This window comes from Phaenicophaeus curvirostris, chromosome 16, assembly GCF_032191515.1.
Source record: "Phaenicophaeus curvirostris isolate KB17595 chromosome 16, BPBGC_Pcur_1.0, whole genome shotgun sequence".
In the NCBI taxonomy this organism is placed as follows: domain Eukaryota; kingdom Metazoa; phylum Chordata; class Aves; order Cuculiformes; family Cuculidae; genus Phaenicophaeus; species Phaenicophaeus curvirostris.
Window position 1 is genome coordinate 15,219,725 of NC_091407.1, and position 19,213 is coordinate 15,238,937.

Sequence of the window (19,213 nt, forward strand, 5' to 3'; positions counted from 1 at the left end):
CTTGGGATGGGCTGTAGCAGCAGAATGAATCCACCCAGAGACCAAAGTTTGGACCCGAGGGCATGGCAGGAGGACGCCAGGGGAGGGTGAAGGTTGGACATCAGGAGCAGGTTCTTCCCGCAGAGGGTGGTGGAGCCCTGGAACAGCTCCCAGGGAAGCAGTCACGGCGCCAAGCCTAGCAATATTCCAGCAGCGTTTGGCCGAGGCCCTCAGCCCACGGTGTGAACGTTGGGGTGTCCTGTGCAGGACAGGAGCTGGACTCGATGACACTCGTGGGTCCCATCCCAGCTCAGGACACTCCCCCACCACAGGGCACTAGGACCCAGCAGCGCACCGGGCCACGGCAGCGGCGGGGGCGGGGGCGGAGGAGCTAAGCGGGGGGGTGGGGGGTGGGGGTGTCGCTCACGTGCGCGGGGGCGGGGCGGGCGGCGCACGTGCGCGGGGGCGTGGCCAGCGCCCCTTCCCTCCGCCCCCCCCACCCCCTCAGCACAATGGACAGCGCCCTGCGCCGCGCGCGCCGGTTGAAGCGGCGCGTGGAGCCGGGAACCCGCGCAGAGAACGGGGCCGGGCGGGGGCGCCAAGGTGAGCGGGGCGAGGTGGGGGGGAACCGGGGGTGCTGAGGGGGCGGGGGACGCCGGTGCCGGAGGAGCCGGTGCGGGGGCGTGGGGGGGAGGTGGCGGAGCGGGGATGCCGGTGGCGGAGGTGCGGAATGTGCCGAGGGGGCCGGTGAGGGGAGGGGGGGGCAGGTAGCAGTGCGGGGGGGCCGGTGGGTGCACGAGCTGTGTTGGAGGGGAGAGGGGGTGCGGGGTGGGGTGGGGGGGCAGGTATCGGTGCGGGGGGGCCGGGGAGGGAGGGGGAATACGGGCTGTGCTGTGGGGAACAGGGGGTGCGAGGTGGGGGGGCCGGTGCGGGATGGGGGGCCGGTGCTGGGGGGGCTGGTGCGGGGTGGGGGCACCGGTGCTGGTGGGAGCCAGTGCAAGGGATGCAGGGTGTGCTGGGGGGGGGGGTGCGGGTGTGCCGGGGGGTTGGGATGCGGGCTGTATTGAGGGGGACAGGGGGTGAGTTGGGGGGGGGGGCGGTAGGGGAGGTGCGTGGGTGCTGGAATGGCCGGTGCGGGGGGAGGGGGGTGGCTGGTGCTGCGGGCACGGAATGTGCTGGGGGGACAGGTGCGGGGGGGCAGGTACCGGTGTGGAGGTGCCGGGGGTGCCGGGGTGGGGGTGAGGATACAGGCTGTGTTGGGGGGGAAAGGGAGAGCGCGGTGGGAGGGCCGGTGTGGGGGGTGCGGGATGTGCTGGGAGGGCTGGGGGGGGGGGCTGGGGGGCCGGTGCGGGGGGGCAGGTACCTATGTGGGGGTGCCGGTGGGTGCCGAGCGGGGGGGGATATAGGCTGTGTTGGGGGGGACAGGGGATGCGGGGTTGGGGGGCCGGTGCAGGGGATGCAGGATGTGCTGGGGGGGGTGGTGCGGGGGTGCCAGGGGGTGCCGAGGGTGGGGGATAGTGGCTGTGTTGGGGAGGACAGGGGGTGCAGGATGGGGGGGCTGGTGCTGGGATGCGGGGATGCTGGGGTGGCCGGTGTGGGGGCCTGGGTGCTGTGGGGGTCATGTCGGGGTTCCGACGGAAGCCATGCGGAGGTTTCAGGGGGTCCCGGCGGGGTCAGGGCTCGCCCCAAGCCGCGGGGCTGGCGCTGGGCGATGCTCGGAGCGCGCCCCCGGCCCCTGGGCGGCCCCGAGGGATCCCAGAGCCGCCCTGGGCAGCTGCTCCTCGGGGTGTTCGGCTCAGCTTCCCCGCAAATCCCCTGGCCCCAGGGCAGGGTTAAACCGAGCGTGCCGGGTCACAGGGCTCAGCTCCTCCGCGGGCTGGAATCCGCTTGGGCAAGGGAAGGCTCTTTGCTGGTGACCCCGAAAGCCCCATGGGGCTGAGAGCGTCTGCACCCCCTGCTTGGACAAAGGGCGACAGCAAAATTAGCTCGGAGGAAGCAGAAGCAAGAAGTCCAGAGGAGGGCACGGAGATGATGGGAGGGCTGGAGAACCTTCTGTACGAGGACAGGCTGGGAGAGTTGGGGTTAGAACCATAGAATCATAGAATCACCAGGTTGGAAAGGACTCACCGGATCATCAAGTCCAACCATTCCCATCAATCACTAAACCATGTCCCTCAGCACCTCATCCACCCATCCCTTAAACCCCTCCAGGGAAGGTGACTCAACCCCCTCCCTGGGCAGCCTCTGCCAGTGCACAATGACCCTTTCCATGAAATATTTTTTCGTGAACCTCCCCTGGTGGAGCTTGAGGCCATTCCCCATTGTCCTGTCCCCTGTCCCTTGGGAGAAGAGTCCACCTCCCTCCTCTCCACAACCTCCTTTCAGGTAGTTGTAGAGAGCAATGAGGTCTCCCCTCAGCCTCCTCTTCTCCAGGGTTGTTCAGCCTGGAGAAGAGGAGGCTCAAGGGAGACCTTAGAGCAGCTTCCAGTGCTGAAAGGGGCTCCACGAAAGCTGGGGAAGGGCTCTTGATCAGCTCTGATGGGGCTTTGGGCCCCCTGATCCAGTGGCAGGTGTCCCTGTCTGTGGCAAGGAGTGGAACTGGATGGGCTTTAAGCCAAACCAGTCTGTGATTCAATGATGGTTCTGTGAAACAGTTCTGTGCTGGTGCTTTGTCGCATTGTCAAGGCACCTGGTGACTGCCCCTACTCGTTTGATATGTTAAGCTGAAGCACGTCTCTGTTCTTAAACTGAACTTCAGTCTGAATTGTTGGCAGTCGTGGTAATGGATAAAACGGCGCAGTGTGACTTTGTATGGAGGAGCAAGGCAAGGAATTGGAGGCTTTCCTTTCAGAAGCCGTATCTTCTAGGGCAGGTTGGCAAATACCAAGGGTTTAGTATGGAACTGCATGTAAAAATTCAGTGGTGATTCCTTGGTAAGAAGGCTCCAGGGAGACCTTAGAGCAACTCCCAGCACTGAAAGGGACTCCAGAAAAGCTGGGGAGGGACTCTTCGTTGTGAAGTGCAGGGACAGGGCAAGGGGGGATGGTTTTCATCTGAAAGAGGGGCAATTGTGATGAGATCTTAGGAAGAAATGTTTTGCTCTGAGGGTGGGGAGGCTCTGGCCCGGGCTGGCCAGAGCAGTGGTGGCTGCCCCAGCCCTGGAGGTGTTCAAGGCCAGGCTGGATGGGGCTTGGAGCCCCTGATCCAGTGGGAGGAGGTTGGAACTGGCTGGACTTTGAGGTTCCTTCAGACCCAAACCATCCCATGATTCTAGGATTCAATGAAAATTGACTTATGGGATGGAAGGTACAGAAGTATTAGGCATAAAGTTTATTTTGATATGTGTGGAAGAAACTGCTGGCTTTACAAGACAGAATGCTGAACACTGCTCGGTTTTCTTCTTCCCCTCTTAGCCAAAGAGCCTGTTGCTTGTTGTGTCCCCCAGAATGTGTGGGTGTTGTTCTCGTGTTTGTGTTGCTTGTTTTTGACTATAATCTGCCTTCAGGCATCTCTGCAGGGTGTGCGGAATGGTAACCAGGCTCCACAACAGTGTGCAGCCCCCCATGCTGCTTCATCCCTGCACCAAAGGTGTTTCTGGGGGGTGAAATAGAATGGGAAGATGAAATCTTGCCTGAGAAGATGTCTGCTTCTAAAATACAGTAAAGGCTTGTGCTTGTATTATGCCACTTTGAGGCTTACTTAAGCTACAAAAGCTTTGAGAACAAGTTCTTATGTGAAAGAGCTTTAATAATAAGATGGTACCAAGCTGTGGGATGTTTATTAAGTGTGTAAAGCATCAGCCACTGTGTCAACACCTACCTCAGTGAAAAGCATTTCAGGCAGAGGAGATGTCACACACTTTTCTCTCCATCTTACTCTGGAATGGGAGAGGAAAAAACATGGCCCTGCAGAGTCCCCTTTTTTTTCTAACTGGAAATGTCAGCTTAGCTGGGTGCCACAGCTAGCTTTCAGTTGTAATAGTGTTTGAGGATGTTTGGAACTGCTATTTTCAGTAGTTCTTTGACAAAAACAACAAAAAAAAATTGCTCCGTTGTTTTCTTCCTGCTAAAAAGAAGCCACCAAAGGTGGGAGAAGTTAATAAAGTCACTTGCTGCTGAGTTTCAGCAGGCAGCTTTAGTATGGAAAGAGCTGAATGAGTTCATATAAGCCTGGAGGAGAAGCAGGGGTTGGAGGCTTAGATTCAGGGCTTTGGGTATGTTTAATACATAGACTCAAATTCCTATTTCTAGCCATCTGGCTGCATCCTGTCAAGAAAGCCTCTGCTACAAATAACAGAATGAAAGTTAGGCATATGGAAAATCCCTCAGGTACACAGTGGATGGATAAATAAAATGGAAACGTGTAGTTCATATCTCTGCTGCTCGTCCTTTTGCTGTGTGCGTAGTGATGTGTGTTCCTCCCGGGAGCCTTCGCAGCCTTCAAGTTCAGCTCGTACACAGAGGTGGCTTTGCATGCTGTGTGTACACCGCTTCTTTTTCAGAACTCACCTTCCCTCTGAAATGCAACTAAAGATACTGCAGGGAAATACAAGTGCAATTGGGGATTTATGTCTTTCCACTTCATTCACCCTTCTGTGCCCTCCTTCCCCTGGCACAGCTCTGTACCTCAAGCTTTTATAATGAACTCTCTGCCTTCTGGGCTTTGGTTCATCTGTGAGTTTTGTACGGGCTGTAGCGAAAAGGAGGGGTGCAGGCCAGCTGGACCCCACAGGATGCTCAGGCTGCTGGGTCCCCGTGCTGCTGGCACAGCTGTTCGTGTGGCGTGGGATGCTGTGTGAAATGTGGCAGCTGCTGCCCTTTTCTACATTCAGGTGGGCAAATACTGAAACCCTTCTAACATCTAGTTGGGACAGTTACAGTGGACGTTAGCTGGGGATGTTGTTTCAGGGCATTGACAGATCAAAACTCTGAAGTTTTACAAACTGTGCTGGGCTTCGCCAGCTGAAATCGTGTTTTTCTCTGGTGTTACCCAACAAGTGGCCACAGATCTACCTCTAGTTGGGGGCTGGGGCTTCCAAGTGACCAAGCTGGAGTTCAGTGAGTCACTGCTCTCAAGCTGAGCTGTGGTTCTGAGCGTGTGCTTTTAACCAGCTGCAAATCCTCAGTGGAGCAGGCAGCTGAAGCCAGTGGAGTTGCTGGGGTGGTGGATGCTGAAGGAGCAGGCGTATTCTGCAGTTGTGTAATTTCTTTCTGGTTTTCTTTACACGGTGGTTGAACGGTGTGATTTGTAATTGGAGTGGAATATGTTAGATGAGTTTAAAGATACGTCTGTCTTTTTTTGTTCTAAATCCCTATGAGGATGCTTGTCTTCAGCTACCTTGGCCCTGCTGCCCAGTGATGACACCTGAAAACCTTATGTCATTGCCAGCGCTCATCATCCGTCTGTGTCTGTGTGCACTGAGCAGCTACCTCTCATTACCTTTTCTGGTTTGTTTTTTTCAGGAGTTACAGCTGGAGTCCTTCTTGCTTTGAGAAGCAGAATGACCGTCTCACTGCTCCGTTTTGAGAAGAGGATGTAGAAGCTCTGCCGCTGTGCTTTCCCCAAGGTATGAAAGGTTTCTGGGGCAGGTGTGAGTTATCAGCTGTTTGAATTCCCCAGCTCCCCATGGCTATAAGAGTCACTGGGTCTTTTACTCGAGCTTCCCTTAACTAGTGAGTTAAGAGGCAGTAAAACTATAGCAATTAGGTGCTGCAGCTCCTTGGGAGCAACAGATCTGTCCAAGCAGCACGGTTAAGGCTGTTAAGTAGAACTTATGACATCTCATTGCTCCACTGCTGGTGACCATTGCTATTCTGTGGGTGATTTCAGACTGACTGGTCTGTCCTGAGACTCCCTCCTGTGGAGGTCCCCAACCCCTTCCTCCAGGGGTACAGGAATTTAGCAGGCAAGGTGAGAACTGGGAGCAAGACCACAGCTAAATGCGTTTGAGGCTTCTCTTACTATATTTGCACTTAGAACGTTCCCGCACAGCCTCGCTATCACACTTGCATAATCATATTACAGCGTTGCTTTACAAGGTGCCCCGTTTGCCTCCTGACTCGGGTATCAGATATGTGATAGCAGCCCAGGCTCCCTGCATGTTTGCTTGCCCCTGCTCTGCTCACTTCAGTTTGAGCTGCTGATGCATTCTCTCCACATTTACATGTTCTGCGTGGGCTGCCTTTTAGTGCCAGGAAGAGTCCTGGACACCCAGCAAGCCCTGAATGCTGCTCCGTGGGCAATGGGATCCTCTGCAGTGTGACTGCCCAATCGTGAGACCACCCTACAAACATTCCCTGTCCTCAGGTACTTTTAAAAGTCTTTTTCCCCTCTCCCTTGCTTAGATTGTGGAATGGCATTTTGCAGCAGTCTTTTTGAGGGAGAATCTAATGCTATTTGCCTTTTAAGTCATGTCATTTTAAGTCATGCCTTTTAAGTCATTTTTGGGCTTAAAATGTCAGGGATAGGTTGTCTGACTGCTCTGCTTGAGATCAGCGCTTCATTGCGTCATTGCCGAGGGCTGTGTCTGCTGGAATTTGAGTGGGGTGGAATCAGCACAGTGTCTCAAAACAGCTGTCCGATCCTTTGTGTTTCTGATTTTCATAGATGGCATTAATACCAGCGATATAAAGGACACTAACGGAGTCGCAGGCAGCAGCCTGGTAACCTTTGTTAACGGTTTGTGTATTCCTTGAGGTGCTGGTTATTGATGCATATTTGAGGATTAAAACCCCAGCGAGAGAGTCTGAGGGAGGAATCCTGATGAGAACAGTGAGAGGTGGCTGGGAGAAATGAAATGCTGAGGACCGTATTGTTTCCAGTACATGCAGTTATTTCTCAGTTCAGCGGGAAGCAGTGGGCATCCAGTCAGTGGGCTACGACTGCCAGCTGAGTGTTAGGCATGTTCTTTAAGCGTACTGTTTCCTTTTCCTTTCTTTTAGTGGGTTAAAAGGACTGACTGCTTCTTTGTGCACAAATGCATTTAAAACACAGAGATCTGGAGAGCTGTGGAAGGTTTCAGCAAGGGGGACTTTAAATAATGAGTACAAATGTAACGCAGAAAAAGAAGGTGGGAGGAGAAATGCCATTGAAGCTTTGCAAGGCTCCCAAGGGTCCTTCTCCAGAGCAGCAGTGATTCTGGCTCTACATTTCTGTTTTGTGCTTGAATTGTCATGAAGTTTGTTGAAGCTCTAAGTTGAATTCACCACAGTAGCATTGGGAAGCAGCAAAGAACAAAGCTGCTGCATGCTGGACACAGCACTGGATGGGAACTGCAGGGACCTGGCTCCCGTTAAGTCTCTGCCACTGACTTGCTAAGCAGTGATGGGCAAGATATGCTACCTAATGAGTCTTCTCTCCTCCATTTGTGAGGAAGGGTTAGGGCTTCTAAGACCATCTAAGGGTTAAGGCTCCAGATTGCCCAGGGAAGTTGTAGCTCTCCCATCCCTGGAGGTGTTCAAGGCCAGGTTGGATGGACCTTGGGCAGCCTGGTCCAGTGGGAGGTTGGAATTAGATGATCTTTAAGGTGCCATCCAACTTGAACCATTCCGTGATTCTATGATTCTACTGAGATCTGTTTGAAAATTGCTAGAATGTAGTGTGGGGTTTGGTGTAGGGGATCTAAAATGTTCTACCTTCTTTCTGTTACAGGTGTGGAGTGAAAATGGTGCAGAAATACCAGTCCCCAGTTCGAGTCTACAAATACCCTTTTGAGCTCGTCATGGCAGTGAGTAACGCTCAGCACTTCTCCTTCTCCAGCTGCTGAGGGCTGTGGCGTCCAGCCAGTGGGCCGTGGGGGACACAGTTTTGTCTAGCCTGTCTTTGTGGCCCCCTTACAGCTATATTATGGGAAGAGAGATTCAGCTCTCATTATCTTTCTGTCTGTTTTTCAATTTTCCATGAAAAATAAGAATCGAGATCTCAGTATTTGAAGAGAGGCAGCTTAGAGGGAAAAAACTCCTTCACAAGGAAGGCAGGAATTGTGAGATGTAGGTAGGCAGGTTCAGCCTGTGGCCAGACACCATCCTTGCCTCATCACCAAGTGCCTTTCGCTGTAGTAGATCTCTAAATCTGATCCCAGTCAATGCTGTAGGATATATGCATCTAGCATTTGATTCTAAATCATACACAGGTGGGGTTTTTGGTTAAAAGCTACAAGTCTTTGGAAAAAAATCTTTCATCTTGTTCTTCCCTGTTCACCCTGTGACTGAAATGTTTGGAGATCTCTCTCCAAATGTTGTGATTTCCAGAAGGGGTGTGAGAAGGGAAGTTCATTCCCTGGTGACGCACAAAGTTAATGTGAGCATGGCAGCTTCCTCAGAGTTTAAAGACATCTGTGATATTCTGGACTTGTCACCACTCTCCAAGATGCGAGTCAGGTGTCCTGAAAGGTTTGCGGTTTGCATTGCGAGGGCAGCACTGAGCAGTTGGATGTTTGTCCGGTATGTTTGCTTATAGACTCCCAAGGCTTTGGTTTGGAATTGGTTGGACATTGTGGTCTACTCAAGGGATCCCCAAGGCCTAGTATTTGCCCCTGTTCATCTGCTGATTTCTTAGTTTTCTTCTCTTCCCTGCTGAACAAGGACACCAGTTTTTTGGTCAGGTGTAGGGATCAAGAATGAAGATGGAAAGCTCTGGCCATTCCAGGTAGCTGAAATCATTCCCAGGAATGGGAGGGAGAGCTAACGTGATGCATGGCATTCCTTTTGACAATGTTGTTTGTTCTGGATTCCTGGGAAATAAGTGCTTGTTTTATCCAAAAGTGTCTCCAGTCTTCTATTTCCACAATTAAAACTGGGGGGAGATTTTTTGTTCGGCCCTAAATGGGAATAATGACCCCATTATTCCTCAGCTGAGGGCAGGCACCATTCACTTTGGTGCTCTCTAATTGTCACAATAAACACTTTCTTTTTGACAGCTGGGCTCTCCATGCTGGTTTCCTGCCCTCCTCTGTCTTTCTCTTTCCAGTTTAATCCCAGTTTTCCATCCCTGTTAATAGCTGAGCCAGTCCTGTGCTGTAGCCATGCCCCAGCCAGGCTGGGGGTGCTCTTTGGGGCAGTAAAACTCCTCTGACCCTGTTCTTTGCTCTCTCTCTGCATCCTGTATTGGAATAAGACACCAGTACTTGCTGTCAAGATAGCAGTGTTCTTTGCTCGGTGCATACCTCTCCACGTTCCTGTTGTCCGTATTAGCAGTATAAACCTAACACCAGCTGCCTGTCTATAGATTGGCTGCTAATACAGGAGGGCTGCCTCCTGGCAAATCCTTTGTAAGCTGGTTAGCGGAATGCCTAAAGGCCAGGCTTTGATGGGTTTATTTTTCAAGTGCTTTATTTTTATTTGCTTTCAGTTTTTCAGCATGACAGCACTTAAAATTCCCTGGTGTTTCAGTGCTGGGATTGTAAATGTCATCCTTGAGTTGCTCAGCAAATTCGAATTCCCATTCTTGGCTTGCATCAGAAGCAGCGTGGCCAGCAGGACCAGGGAATTGATTCTCCCCTTGTGCTCTGCACTGGTGAGGCTGCACCTCGCATCCTGGGTTCAGTTTTGCCCCCTCACTACAAGAAAGGCATTTGAGGCTCTGGAGCAAGTCCAGAGAAGAGCAACGAAACTGGTGAAGGGGCTGGAGAAAAAGTCTTACGAGGGGCATCTGAGGGAACCGGGGTTGTTTAGCCTGGAGAAGAGGAGGTTGAGGGGAGATCTTATCACTCTCTACAACTACCTAAAAGGAGGTTATAGAGAGGTGGGTGTTGGTCTCTTCTCCCAAGTGATAGGACAAGAGGGAATGGTCTCAAGCTGCACCAGGAAGTTTAGATTGGATATGAGTAAAAAATTCTTCATGGAAAGGGTTGTCGAGCGCAGGAATGGCTGCCAGGTAGGTGGTATAAGTCCCCATCTCTGGAATTGTTTAGAAGGTGGGTAGATGATGTGCTTGGGGACGTGATTTAGTTGTGGACACGTATGGTTGGAGGTGATAATCTCAAAAGTCTTTTCCAACCTTGTGGTTCTATGATTACCCTAGCAAAGTCATTGGTGCTCTTCCTATGAAGATCAAGTTGCTTGTCCAGGGTCACCCAAATGACTGTGCATTGGAGCAGGGAGTTGAATATAGATCACTAGTCCCACTCCAATGTCCTGTGAAAATCATGTGTTTGTGGCAGGATCTGCTCTTTTATGAAGGCTGTGTTATAAAGTGTTGTTTTAATCTAGAGGCAGCCCTTGCAGGCTGAGCTGGGTGCAGGTTCTATCACATTTTCTGTGTTCCGATGGAGTTTTCCCTCTGTGTGGAGGCAGTGCGGGTTTTGCAGAGCTGTCAGTTGCTGGAAGTTTTGCAAGGAGAGTGGGCGTACAGTGAAGCTGTTTTGCTCCTCAGCACGTGGCATCGCTGTTAATCTGCTTCAGCACAAGCTTGACAGCAGCTTCCTCAGCACTGGGAACCTGATACTCAACTGCTTTCATCTTTCACCGCTTTGAAATGCCAAGGTCTCATACTGTGGTTAAGAGTAGGAAAGCTGAGGTTGTGTGGATAACCTCAAGGCACCTCCTTGTTTTACGGGTCTCCAGGCACCCTTCAGCCTCACACACTTGTGCTTGACTCTTGATCTCTGTCACAGGGAGGGTTGTGCTTCCCGTGCCCTGTACGGGCTTCATCATAAGGTAAGTGATGTTTGTTTGGAAAAGAATTTTCCCCCCAGAGCATCAGATGTTTGGACTCTGCCACAGAAAATCATGCATGTGCTTCATTCAGATATGAAGCACTCAGAAACAGGGTTGTCACAGGCAAAGGAGGCAGATGATTCATTGCTTCCTGGCCTTCTTTCAATACTGTTTCCCATGCCTCTTGTTGAGCCCCACCATCAGGGACAGCATTATCTTCCCTGGGCTTGTGCAGGGTGCACGTGTGTGCAGCTCAGCTTCTAGGCACGAGGATCTGCTTGGCAGCTGAGCCGGTGATTCCACAGTTAATACCATCATTATTGTGTGTCTTGGGATAACTGCCTATGAATTCACACTCTGCTCACTAATACTTGTTCAGCTTTTGTTCTGATGTTTGTAGGCAGCAGATCTGAGGTATGTTCCACATCCTTGGAAGGAGGACTGTATTGCCCTCTTTGCCCTCTTTGCCAGTCCTGTGCATCTGGGGAAGGAAAAGGGAATTGGCTTGCCAGGTCTCTTCTGGTCATTCTGGAGTCTGGAATTTTTCTTTTTCTTGCTAGGAAAGTCTTTCCTTCTGAAAAGATTGAAATACAGGGCAATCTTCCTGTGCCTGTCCCAGTTCACATGAGTCATTTTCACCTGCTTTATTCCTCACCTGTACCCCTTCGAGGTCCTGCACCCTGATCAGAGTAATCCCAAGCACAAATCCAGGCTGGGCAGAGAATGGATTGAGAGCAGCTCTGAGGAGAAGGGCTTGGGGTGCTGAGGGAGGAGAAGCTCAACATGAACCAGTCAAACATCTGGTATGACTGAAATCAAAATGCACCCTTTATTTCATCTTCCCATCATTCTTTTATGCCTCCAGTGTTGGAAGGATTGTATACACAGTATAATTGAAACCAGCTCCTGACTGTTTCAGCTGCTGTTGGGTTTATCTGCAGAAGAACCTCTGGATCCTGACAGGTTTGGATCCTGACAGCTGATATTGCTTTCCATACACCTTTCCAAAATGATTTTTATTTGTGCCTATTCAGCATTAGCATGCATTGTGTTAAAGTTATTAGATCTTGAAGTAACTTTATTTAATGACTTCTTCCTGTTGCATTTAGCAGTCTCTATATGCTCAGTGTGCTGCAGGGGCTTAAAGGATTTGATATTTCACTGATTGATGGCAGTGGTGCTTTTGCAACAGAACCTCTGAGCCTCTCTTTTTGCAAGGCAGGCACCATAGCGTGTCCCAAACAGCTTGCAGTACATGTTGGTAACAGATAAAATGTGAAAGCACTATAATCTACCAGCAGCCTGACGTCTAGCAAGCATCACGTTTGTTCCGTGGGCTTGTTTAGAGTGACAAGTTCAATGTGTGTGTTCACAGCCCATCCAGGTCTCAGGCTGCTGCTGTCTCGCTGCATTAGACGTGCAGACTGGCTGTCTAGCTCAGCTACAGTGCAGTATCTCACAGTACCTACAGCACAGATGCACCACAGTACACATCTTTGGGAGTTCCTATACCCTTGTTTGTAATTGCAGACTGGAATATCCCCATCTGGAGCTCCAGGCTGTTGTCAGTAGTCCAGTATCACCACAGGCTGGTTTTAAATATAAAAAGTAGATTCTTAACTACACTATTTGATGCCGGTTCATCGCCTCCGCTTTCAAGTGTGAGCTCTGCAACAAGAGGAGCGCTTGCTGCAGGGAGACTGGAGGGTTTTCTGGCTGCTGGAATCCCTTGGAGGCAGTGGTGATGGTGCAGCTGGTCAGAGGGCTGTGGAGGGTAACTGCAGAGACTGAAGTGGAGCTGCAAGAGCAGCGTGTACAGGAGGGCTGGAGAAGGGGTTCCTGCATGGCCTGCTACCTGCTGTGTCCTTGGATAGGCACAGATGGCACACAGTGGAGCTTTGCAGCCTGTGCCCCCAGTGCTTGGAAGCTCCTCTGGAGCTGCTGTGACACAGATAGTGACACGGTTTTCAGGTGCTGTGTGAAATGGTGTTTCTGGTTGATAGTACACTAGAGATTGAGAGAGAAACGATATGCAAAGGGGGAAAATCTCTAAAATAGCTGTGCTTTGGTGTTCAATCCACGTCACGTGATATGAAATATCCTGGTAACAATCTGAGGAGGTAAGAGATAGATACTCCCCTATGGAACAGAATCTACCCTCTCTTGCCTTTTGAACATAGATAAATAGTCTGTGGATGTGGATGATCTGCAGCCATGGTCTGTGCCAGGTATCGTACAGCAGGCAGCTTCCCTTGTCTCTTTTGCCCCGTTTTGAGGGTAAATTCGTTGTGATTGTCAGAAGCTGCTGGGTTAACATTTCATGCACTTACAGAGGATCTAGTGTTGACTCAAGACATCGTGCTTCAGTGTGACTTGATGGTTTGAAACCATGCTGTCAAGATACACTATAAATATCCCATCACCCTACTGGTGAGAAGCATTTGGCAACAAAAGTCAAAGTAATGATTTCTGTGTCAGCTGGGCTGATGCTTCACTGCTGCATTCATGTGTTCAGACCCTGTCCCTGCCACCACCTCCTCATGTATGAAGCAGGTTGTGAGCAATATGCGGGCTGAACAGAGCACTGGTGTTTCTCTTGTAATTATGCTGTGGGTTGTTGACCCTGGAGCAAGGAGAAAATGGTTAGTGAGTGCTGTTTGCCACACCTGCTGGAAGCGTGTTGGAAGAACTGCTTATTCATTCAGAGTTCTGGAGAGCTGCTGCCAGCATCTGGCTGGTACCTGTGGGGATTACAGCAGTCGGATATTTTGGCACTGTCACTGCTATGATGCCATTTGCTGGGGAAAATGTTTTGGGAGCGAATGGTGCTGGCGCCATGTGTGGGTTGGGGAGATGTACAGTGATTCAAGGAGTCTGTACAGTATAATCCCTGTTTTCTTTATCCACCTTCTCCAGCTGCATCATGGAGGCTTATTTCCTTGAAGGATGAGTCATGTCTCAAGCTAAATCTGACAAATACAGCCCATGCTGGGATGGATGAGTTCTAAAATCGGTCAAAGTTCAGTGGCCCTGCAACACATACAAGGAAACGCAGCATGGTTGGAGGTATCACCATGATCTTGTGTTCCAGTGGTGACTAAAGGACCCCTCTCTCTTACTGACTGTGTAGGTGCAGAAGGCAATAAGCTCTTGAGCAAGGACCAAAAGACACTGGGTTGCTGTGCTCTGCTCTTTGAGGTCTAATCACCCGAGATGTCTTCTTCCTTGCCTTCCTGGCTGGGTGTATCCGTCGTGTTCCATTGTGGGCTCTGGCAGCGTGTCACCCCAGCCAGCAGTGGTTCCTGGTCACGTCACCACTTCTGGAGCTGTTTGTGATGGCCACTTTGTTATGCTGGTTGTGCGTTGAGCTTCTCCACCACCGAGCTTCTCCTCCCTGGTAAGCAGAGGAGGATGCTACAGCAGAATAGCTGAACAAGGTGGTGTTTCTTCTCAGCCAGATCGGGCGCGCTGGTCGTTCCTGAGTGAGCTTTGTGCAGCTGCAGCGTGTGTCCTGGCTGCAGCACACTTGCCATCGCTTGGTGGTGCCACTTTTGTAATAGGCAGCTGCTGCTACCTCAATTGTTGCTTTCACCAAAATCTGAAGAAATAAGGCAAATCACTGGCTGCAGTCCAGGGAGAGCTAACACTGGGTCAGTGTTTGCAGCCTGGGTACTCTGGTCCAGTGGAAAGGAGGTTGTAGAGAGGAGAGTGCTGGCCTCTTCTCCCAAGTGACAGGGGACAGGACAAGAGGGAATGGTCTCAAGCTCCGCCAGGGGAGGTTTAGGCTGGACATTAGGAAAAAATTCTTCACAGAAAGAGTCATTGCGCACTGGCAGAGGCTGCCCAGGGAGGGGGTTGAGTCACCTCCCCTGGAGGTGTTTAAGGGACGGGTGGACGAGGTGCTAAGGGGCATGGTTTAGTGTTTGATAGGAATGGTTGGACTTGATGATCCGGTGGGTCTCTTCCAACCTGGTTATTCTATGATTCTATGACTCTTCACTGGCAGATCTTATTCTTTTTTTCTAGCACAAGTGTCATTGCTTGGGCCCCAAAGTCTTCCTCTGCTACTCTGCTGTGCATCTCCCTAGAAATTATCTTTTCCCCTGACTTTAGTGCATTTCTCCACCCCAAACATCCATTTGATCTCTCCCAGCTGTTACATATGGATTTTATTTTGCACTGCCGTGGCTGGTGAGAAGCAGAATCTGTGCTACTAATTGCACAGCAAGGGGATCATTGTGTCTGCTTAGTAGGTATGCAGCCCCCTAGTCCACTTTGGCACTGAGACTGTGTAGAAGGAGGAATTGCAAGCTGAAATGATTTATTTTTCCTAGAAGGCCATAATCTGAACACACCTGAATCTGGAGAGAGATATTCCTGTGTCATTAGAGCTGCTTGAAAGCTAATTCAAATGCATCCACTTCCCGCTTCAGTGATGAGGGGTCTGATCTTGCTTCTCATCAACTTTCAAAACTCAATGTCATATTTCCTCCTCATTTCCCATTCATCTGAACAGAGATGGATGTTTTCCTCCTTTATCCTGGCAAACTGCACATGCCTGTAACCATGTGGAATCTCGTTAATTGGTAGAGATTTAGACTGTGTACAATCCCAAAAGCCTGAAGTGTTTTAGTCCTTAGCACAAGGGTGAAGTCTTATCTTTGTAACATATTTTTATGACATAGACTACAACACTTTGTTGACATCAGATAAATTACAGTTCAGTTTCTTCATGTGTTCTACACAAGATAACCTTCCCCAGTAGCTGGGCTTTTGCACTCTTGAAGGTCCCTCTCAAGTTCATTTTCATATAATCACCAGGTTGGAAAAGACCCATCGGATCATTGAGTCCAACCATTCCCATCAATCACTAAACCATGCCCCTCAGCACCTCGTCCACCCATCCCTTAAACCCCTCCAGGGGAGGTGACTCAACCCCCTCCCTGGGCAGCCTCTGCCAGTGCCCAATGACACCAATTTTGGTGTCATGGAGGAGTCAGTCTGTAGTTTTTCCATTCCTGTTCTTTTTCCTGTACCTGAACCAGCAGAACTCCCTGTTTGCATCACTAAGGAAGCCATGAAAACCAACCAACTCATCCCTGAAGACACAACAGCCACGCAGCCGCTTCAGACCAGCACCCACTAAGGACAAGATGAATGTTTTCCTGCCAGCCACTGTTCAGAACAGCTCAGTTTGTTTCTGTCCGAGTTCATGGACAGCAGCATTTAGCATGCAAGCACTCTATATTTGCTCTGCAAAAAGATCTGTGTGCGGATAGGGAGAATCCAAGCCAGTTGTCTGTTTGCTGTGTATCAGTGAGAAGCTCGAAGAGCTGCCTGAGAGGTGACTGGTATGGGTGGAAAGCTAGAGCTGCTGCCCTGGGAGCCTGCATGCAGCCCCAGGACTGAGAGGATAACACTCCTTCTGGGATATCAAGGTATGAAACTAGATCATCTTACAAAAGCTGCTTCTTGTTGGAGCGCATGGAGTCACATAGGACCCAGCAGATGCTGAGCTGGAAGGAATTGCCAGGAAGGAGCCTTGGCCTGTGCAGGAAAGTTTGGATTTTGAGGTGTTCTGTTTCACGCAGTGATTCAGTGCTTGGTGTCCCTGTTGTTTGAGATTACAAAGGCCTCAGTTGTGTCGTGGATTTCAAGGTCACTTGCTAGGAAAGATTGTAGAAACCTGCGGAGGAGAAGCAGGAGTTGCTGTTATAAAAGGTGCTGCCTCCATCTGTGTTCTCTGGATCCTATAGGAAACAGCTGTTGTTGTGTACAGTGAGGAGCAGTCGTGTACAGCAATGTCAGTACGTGTAATAGCTTGGGATGAGGAAGGGGAAGGACTCAGAGAGGACCTCTGAGTCCTGGAGAGGAAGAGGTTAAGCAGCTGAAGCAGAGGGCTTGTCGGGAAGGGTGATATCCTCTTTCCTTGGTGGTTGTGAGCCTTTAGAATGTCAGTTTTTGGTTTTGATGCTTGTCTTCTTGTATAACTTGTTCTTGTTTGGCATCTGGCTGACCTTGAGGGCAATCTCTTCTCACAGATGCATTTCTTTGTACTGGTTAATGGATATTTGAGTGACAATTTAGGACACCAGTGTGGCTTCGCATCATTGTCCTCCCAGACACTCTTCTCGCAAGGTACTTCCATCTGTCGCAGTGGCTGTGGTGTCCAGCCTTTGCTGTTTTCTGAAGTCATGGGATTAACTGAAGCAGCTTTCATTTGAGATATGGTTTCCAGCTCTGCTTCCTGCAATTGTGATAAGGGTCTGAGTAAGGAGCAGTGTGGGACACGGCCGAATGCAGACAACTGTGATACTAGAACAAAAGTGCTCACAGTGTTCACAGTCACTGAGAACAGGCAGCCTGGAGAGGCTCTTGCTTGTATGTGTCTTGTAGGTTATTCTCCCTCTGTACTCGGCACTGGTGCGGCCGCTCCTTGAATCCTGTGTTCAGTTCTGGGCCCCTCACCACAAGAAGGATGTTGAGGCTCTGCAGCGAGTCCAGAGAAGAGCAATGAAGCTGGTGAGGGGGCTGGAGAACAGGCCTTATGAGGAACGGCTGAGAGAGCTGGGGGTGTTTAGCCTGGAGAAGAGGAGGCTGAGGGGAGACCTCATTGCTCTCTACAGCTACCTGAAAGGAGGTTGTGGAGAGGAGGGAGCTGGACTCTTCTCCCAAGTGACAGGGGACAGGACGAGAGGGAATGGCCTCAAGCTCCGCCAGGGGAGGTTCAGGCTGGACATCAGGAAAAAAACTTCCCGGAAAGGGTCATTGGGCACTGTCAGAGGCTGCCCAGGGAGGGGGTTGAGTCACCTTCCCTGGAGGTGTTTAAGGGACAGGTGGATGAGGTGCTGAGGGACATGGTTTAGTGATCAATAGGAATGGTTGGATTCGATGATCCGGTGGGTCTTTTCCAACCTGGTGATTCTATGATTCTACGATTCTATGATTTGCAAGGGAGAATAGGGGAAATGCTTTGACCTTGAGACAGCACAAGATGGTGGGCTGGGACCTGGAGCACTGGGACAGGGCAGGGATGGAGAATTAACTTGTCCTGGGAAAGGGAATGTGCTGGCAATGTCAGACACCAGAGCAGTGAACAAGGATGCACCCTGGATGATGTCTGAGCCTTGAGGGAAGTGCAGAGAGCTCGGAGCATCCTGCAGCTGCGTCTGGCAGTCAGCTGGAAACTGCCATCACAACAGCTTAAGCTTCTTCAGGCAATGAGTTTGCTGCTCTATGGAGCCTGGTGGGTTGGTGCTGAAAATGGTTCCTTACCATGGGAAGGATTATATTTATCAAAAACTTTTTTGTTTTTCTTGTGATTGGGATAAAAAAAACACAGAGCCTTGTAGATAGGGGGAAAGTTCTCCAAGAACTGTGGCAAAGACATCAGACCATTACCCAGGGAATTGAAGAGGGGCAGCTGAAAACCTGTGTGCTTTTTCAGCTGCCAGAACTCCTCTGCTCCTCTGCTCACTCTTCCCTCCTGATGCCAGAGCAATACGATCATCTGAAATAACTTCTCTTCCCTTCAGAGGTCCAGGAGCAGGAGATGCAGAATGTGTCCTTAAGTGCCTGAGCTATTTTAAGAGCAGGTGTTACCACAGCACCAGAGTACATGAAGGCAACCAGCCTTCAAACTGCAGAAGTAATGGAAAATGTGCTGCCAAACAACTTGATGTCAGTCACCATCACATTAGTATTTCCTCTTGGGAAATATTTTGGGGTAGATAATTCTCTCACATTTATATTTTTGTGCTGTACAAACTGGTCGTGCCGTACAGAAGATGAGAAGGTGGCAGCAGTTGATAGTGGGTAGGCTCATCTGTGGAATGATAGCAAGAAATTCTCGTGACTGGAATGACGTAGCTCTCTGAGGGCACGGGTTCTCCTCCCATTACAGCTGTACTTGAATCCCGGGTTGCTTGTGCTACCATTGCTTCAATTCCATATTTACAAGAGTATCCCAACATGCAAGGTATTTTTCAGAAATGCAAGGAAAACCTTCTGTCCTGCAATGAACTTGCAATAGAATGAGAGCTGGAGAAGTCAGGCAAAGAGGTATAGCAGTAGGTAGCATTTATGGAAATTAACTTAGTTTGCTGCAAGCACCATGGAAAGCTAGACTTTTGCTGGAGCTGATAGAGCAGCTTTGGATAGAAGACTTCTCAGAAGGACTTGGTTAGTTAAAACAAGGAAGATTTCAGAACCAGGACTAGAATTGTTTTAAAAATGGATAAATCAAGGCCGAGTGAGTAGCCAGTAGTTCATGGTCTTACCCTTGCTAGTCTGCAATGGTGAGGACTGTTGGACACATCACATTTTTAAGGGACAGGATTATTAAATATTTTTCAATAGCTCCTTCACAAAGCAGTGTGTCTGACTTGAATTTGATTATCTCTGGGTCAGTTCTGTAGGTAGCAGAACTCAGCAGAGCTGTGCTTGCTCTCACCAGCTAAGGGTAAGGTTTCCGATGTTCAGGTTATGAGGAGCCTGTTCCAAGGACTCTTTAACAATAAGCTTTTGTTTCTGCTTCATGTGTGAAAGAAAAGTTATATTATGATGTGCTCAGCTTAGTG

The 19,213-nt window shown here is 50.2% G+C and overlaps 1 protein-coding gene across 3 annotated transcripts in view; it reads left to right on the forward strand.

Moving 5' to 3' along the window:
• The first annotated feature begins 508 nt into the window (after positions 1-508).
• The window catches only part of SEC14L5 (SEC14 like lipid binding 5), a 44,068-nt gene continuing 25,363 nt past the window's right edge, over positions 509-19,213 (forward strand). The window contains exons 1-4 of one of the 3 annotated variants that reach the window (XM_069870134.1): positions 509-582; positions 5,442-5,545; positions 6,168-6,285; positions 7,630-7,705. In XM_069870134.1, the coding sequence (XP_069726235.1) occupies positions 7,643-7,705 (63 nt within the window). In that variant the 5' untranslated portion in view covers positions 509-582; positions 5,442-5,545; positions 6,168-6,285; positions 7,630-7,642. Of the gene's footprint in view, positions 583-5,441; positions 5,546-5,822; positions 5,890-6,167; positions 6,286-7,629; positions 7,706-19,213 lie in introns of those variants that run through there. The other 2 variants (XM_069870132.1, XM_069870133.1) reach the window with 2 other exon arrangements.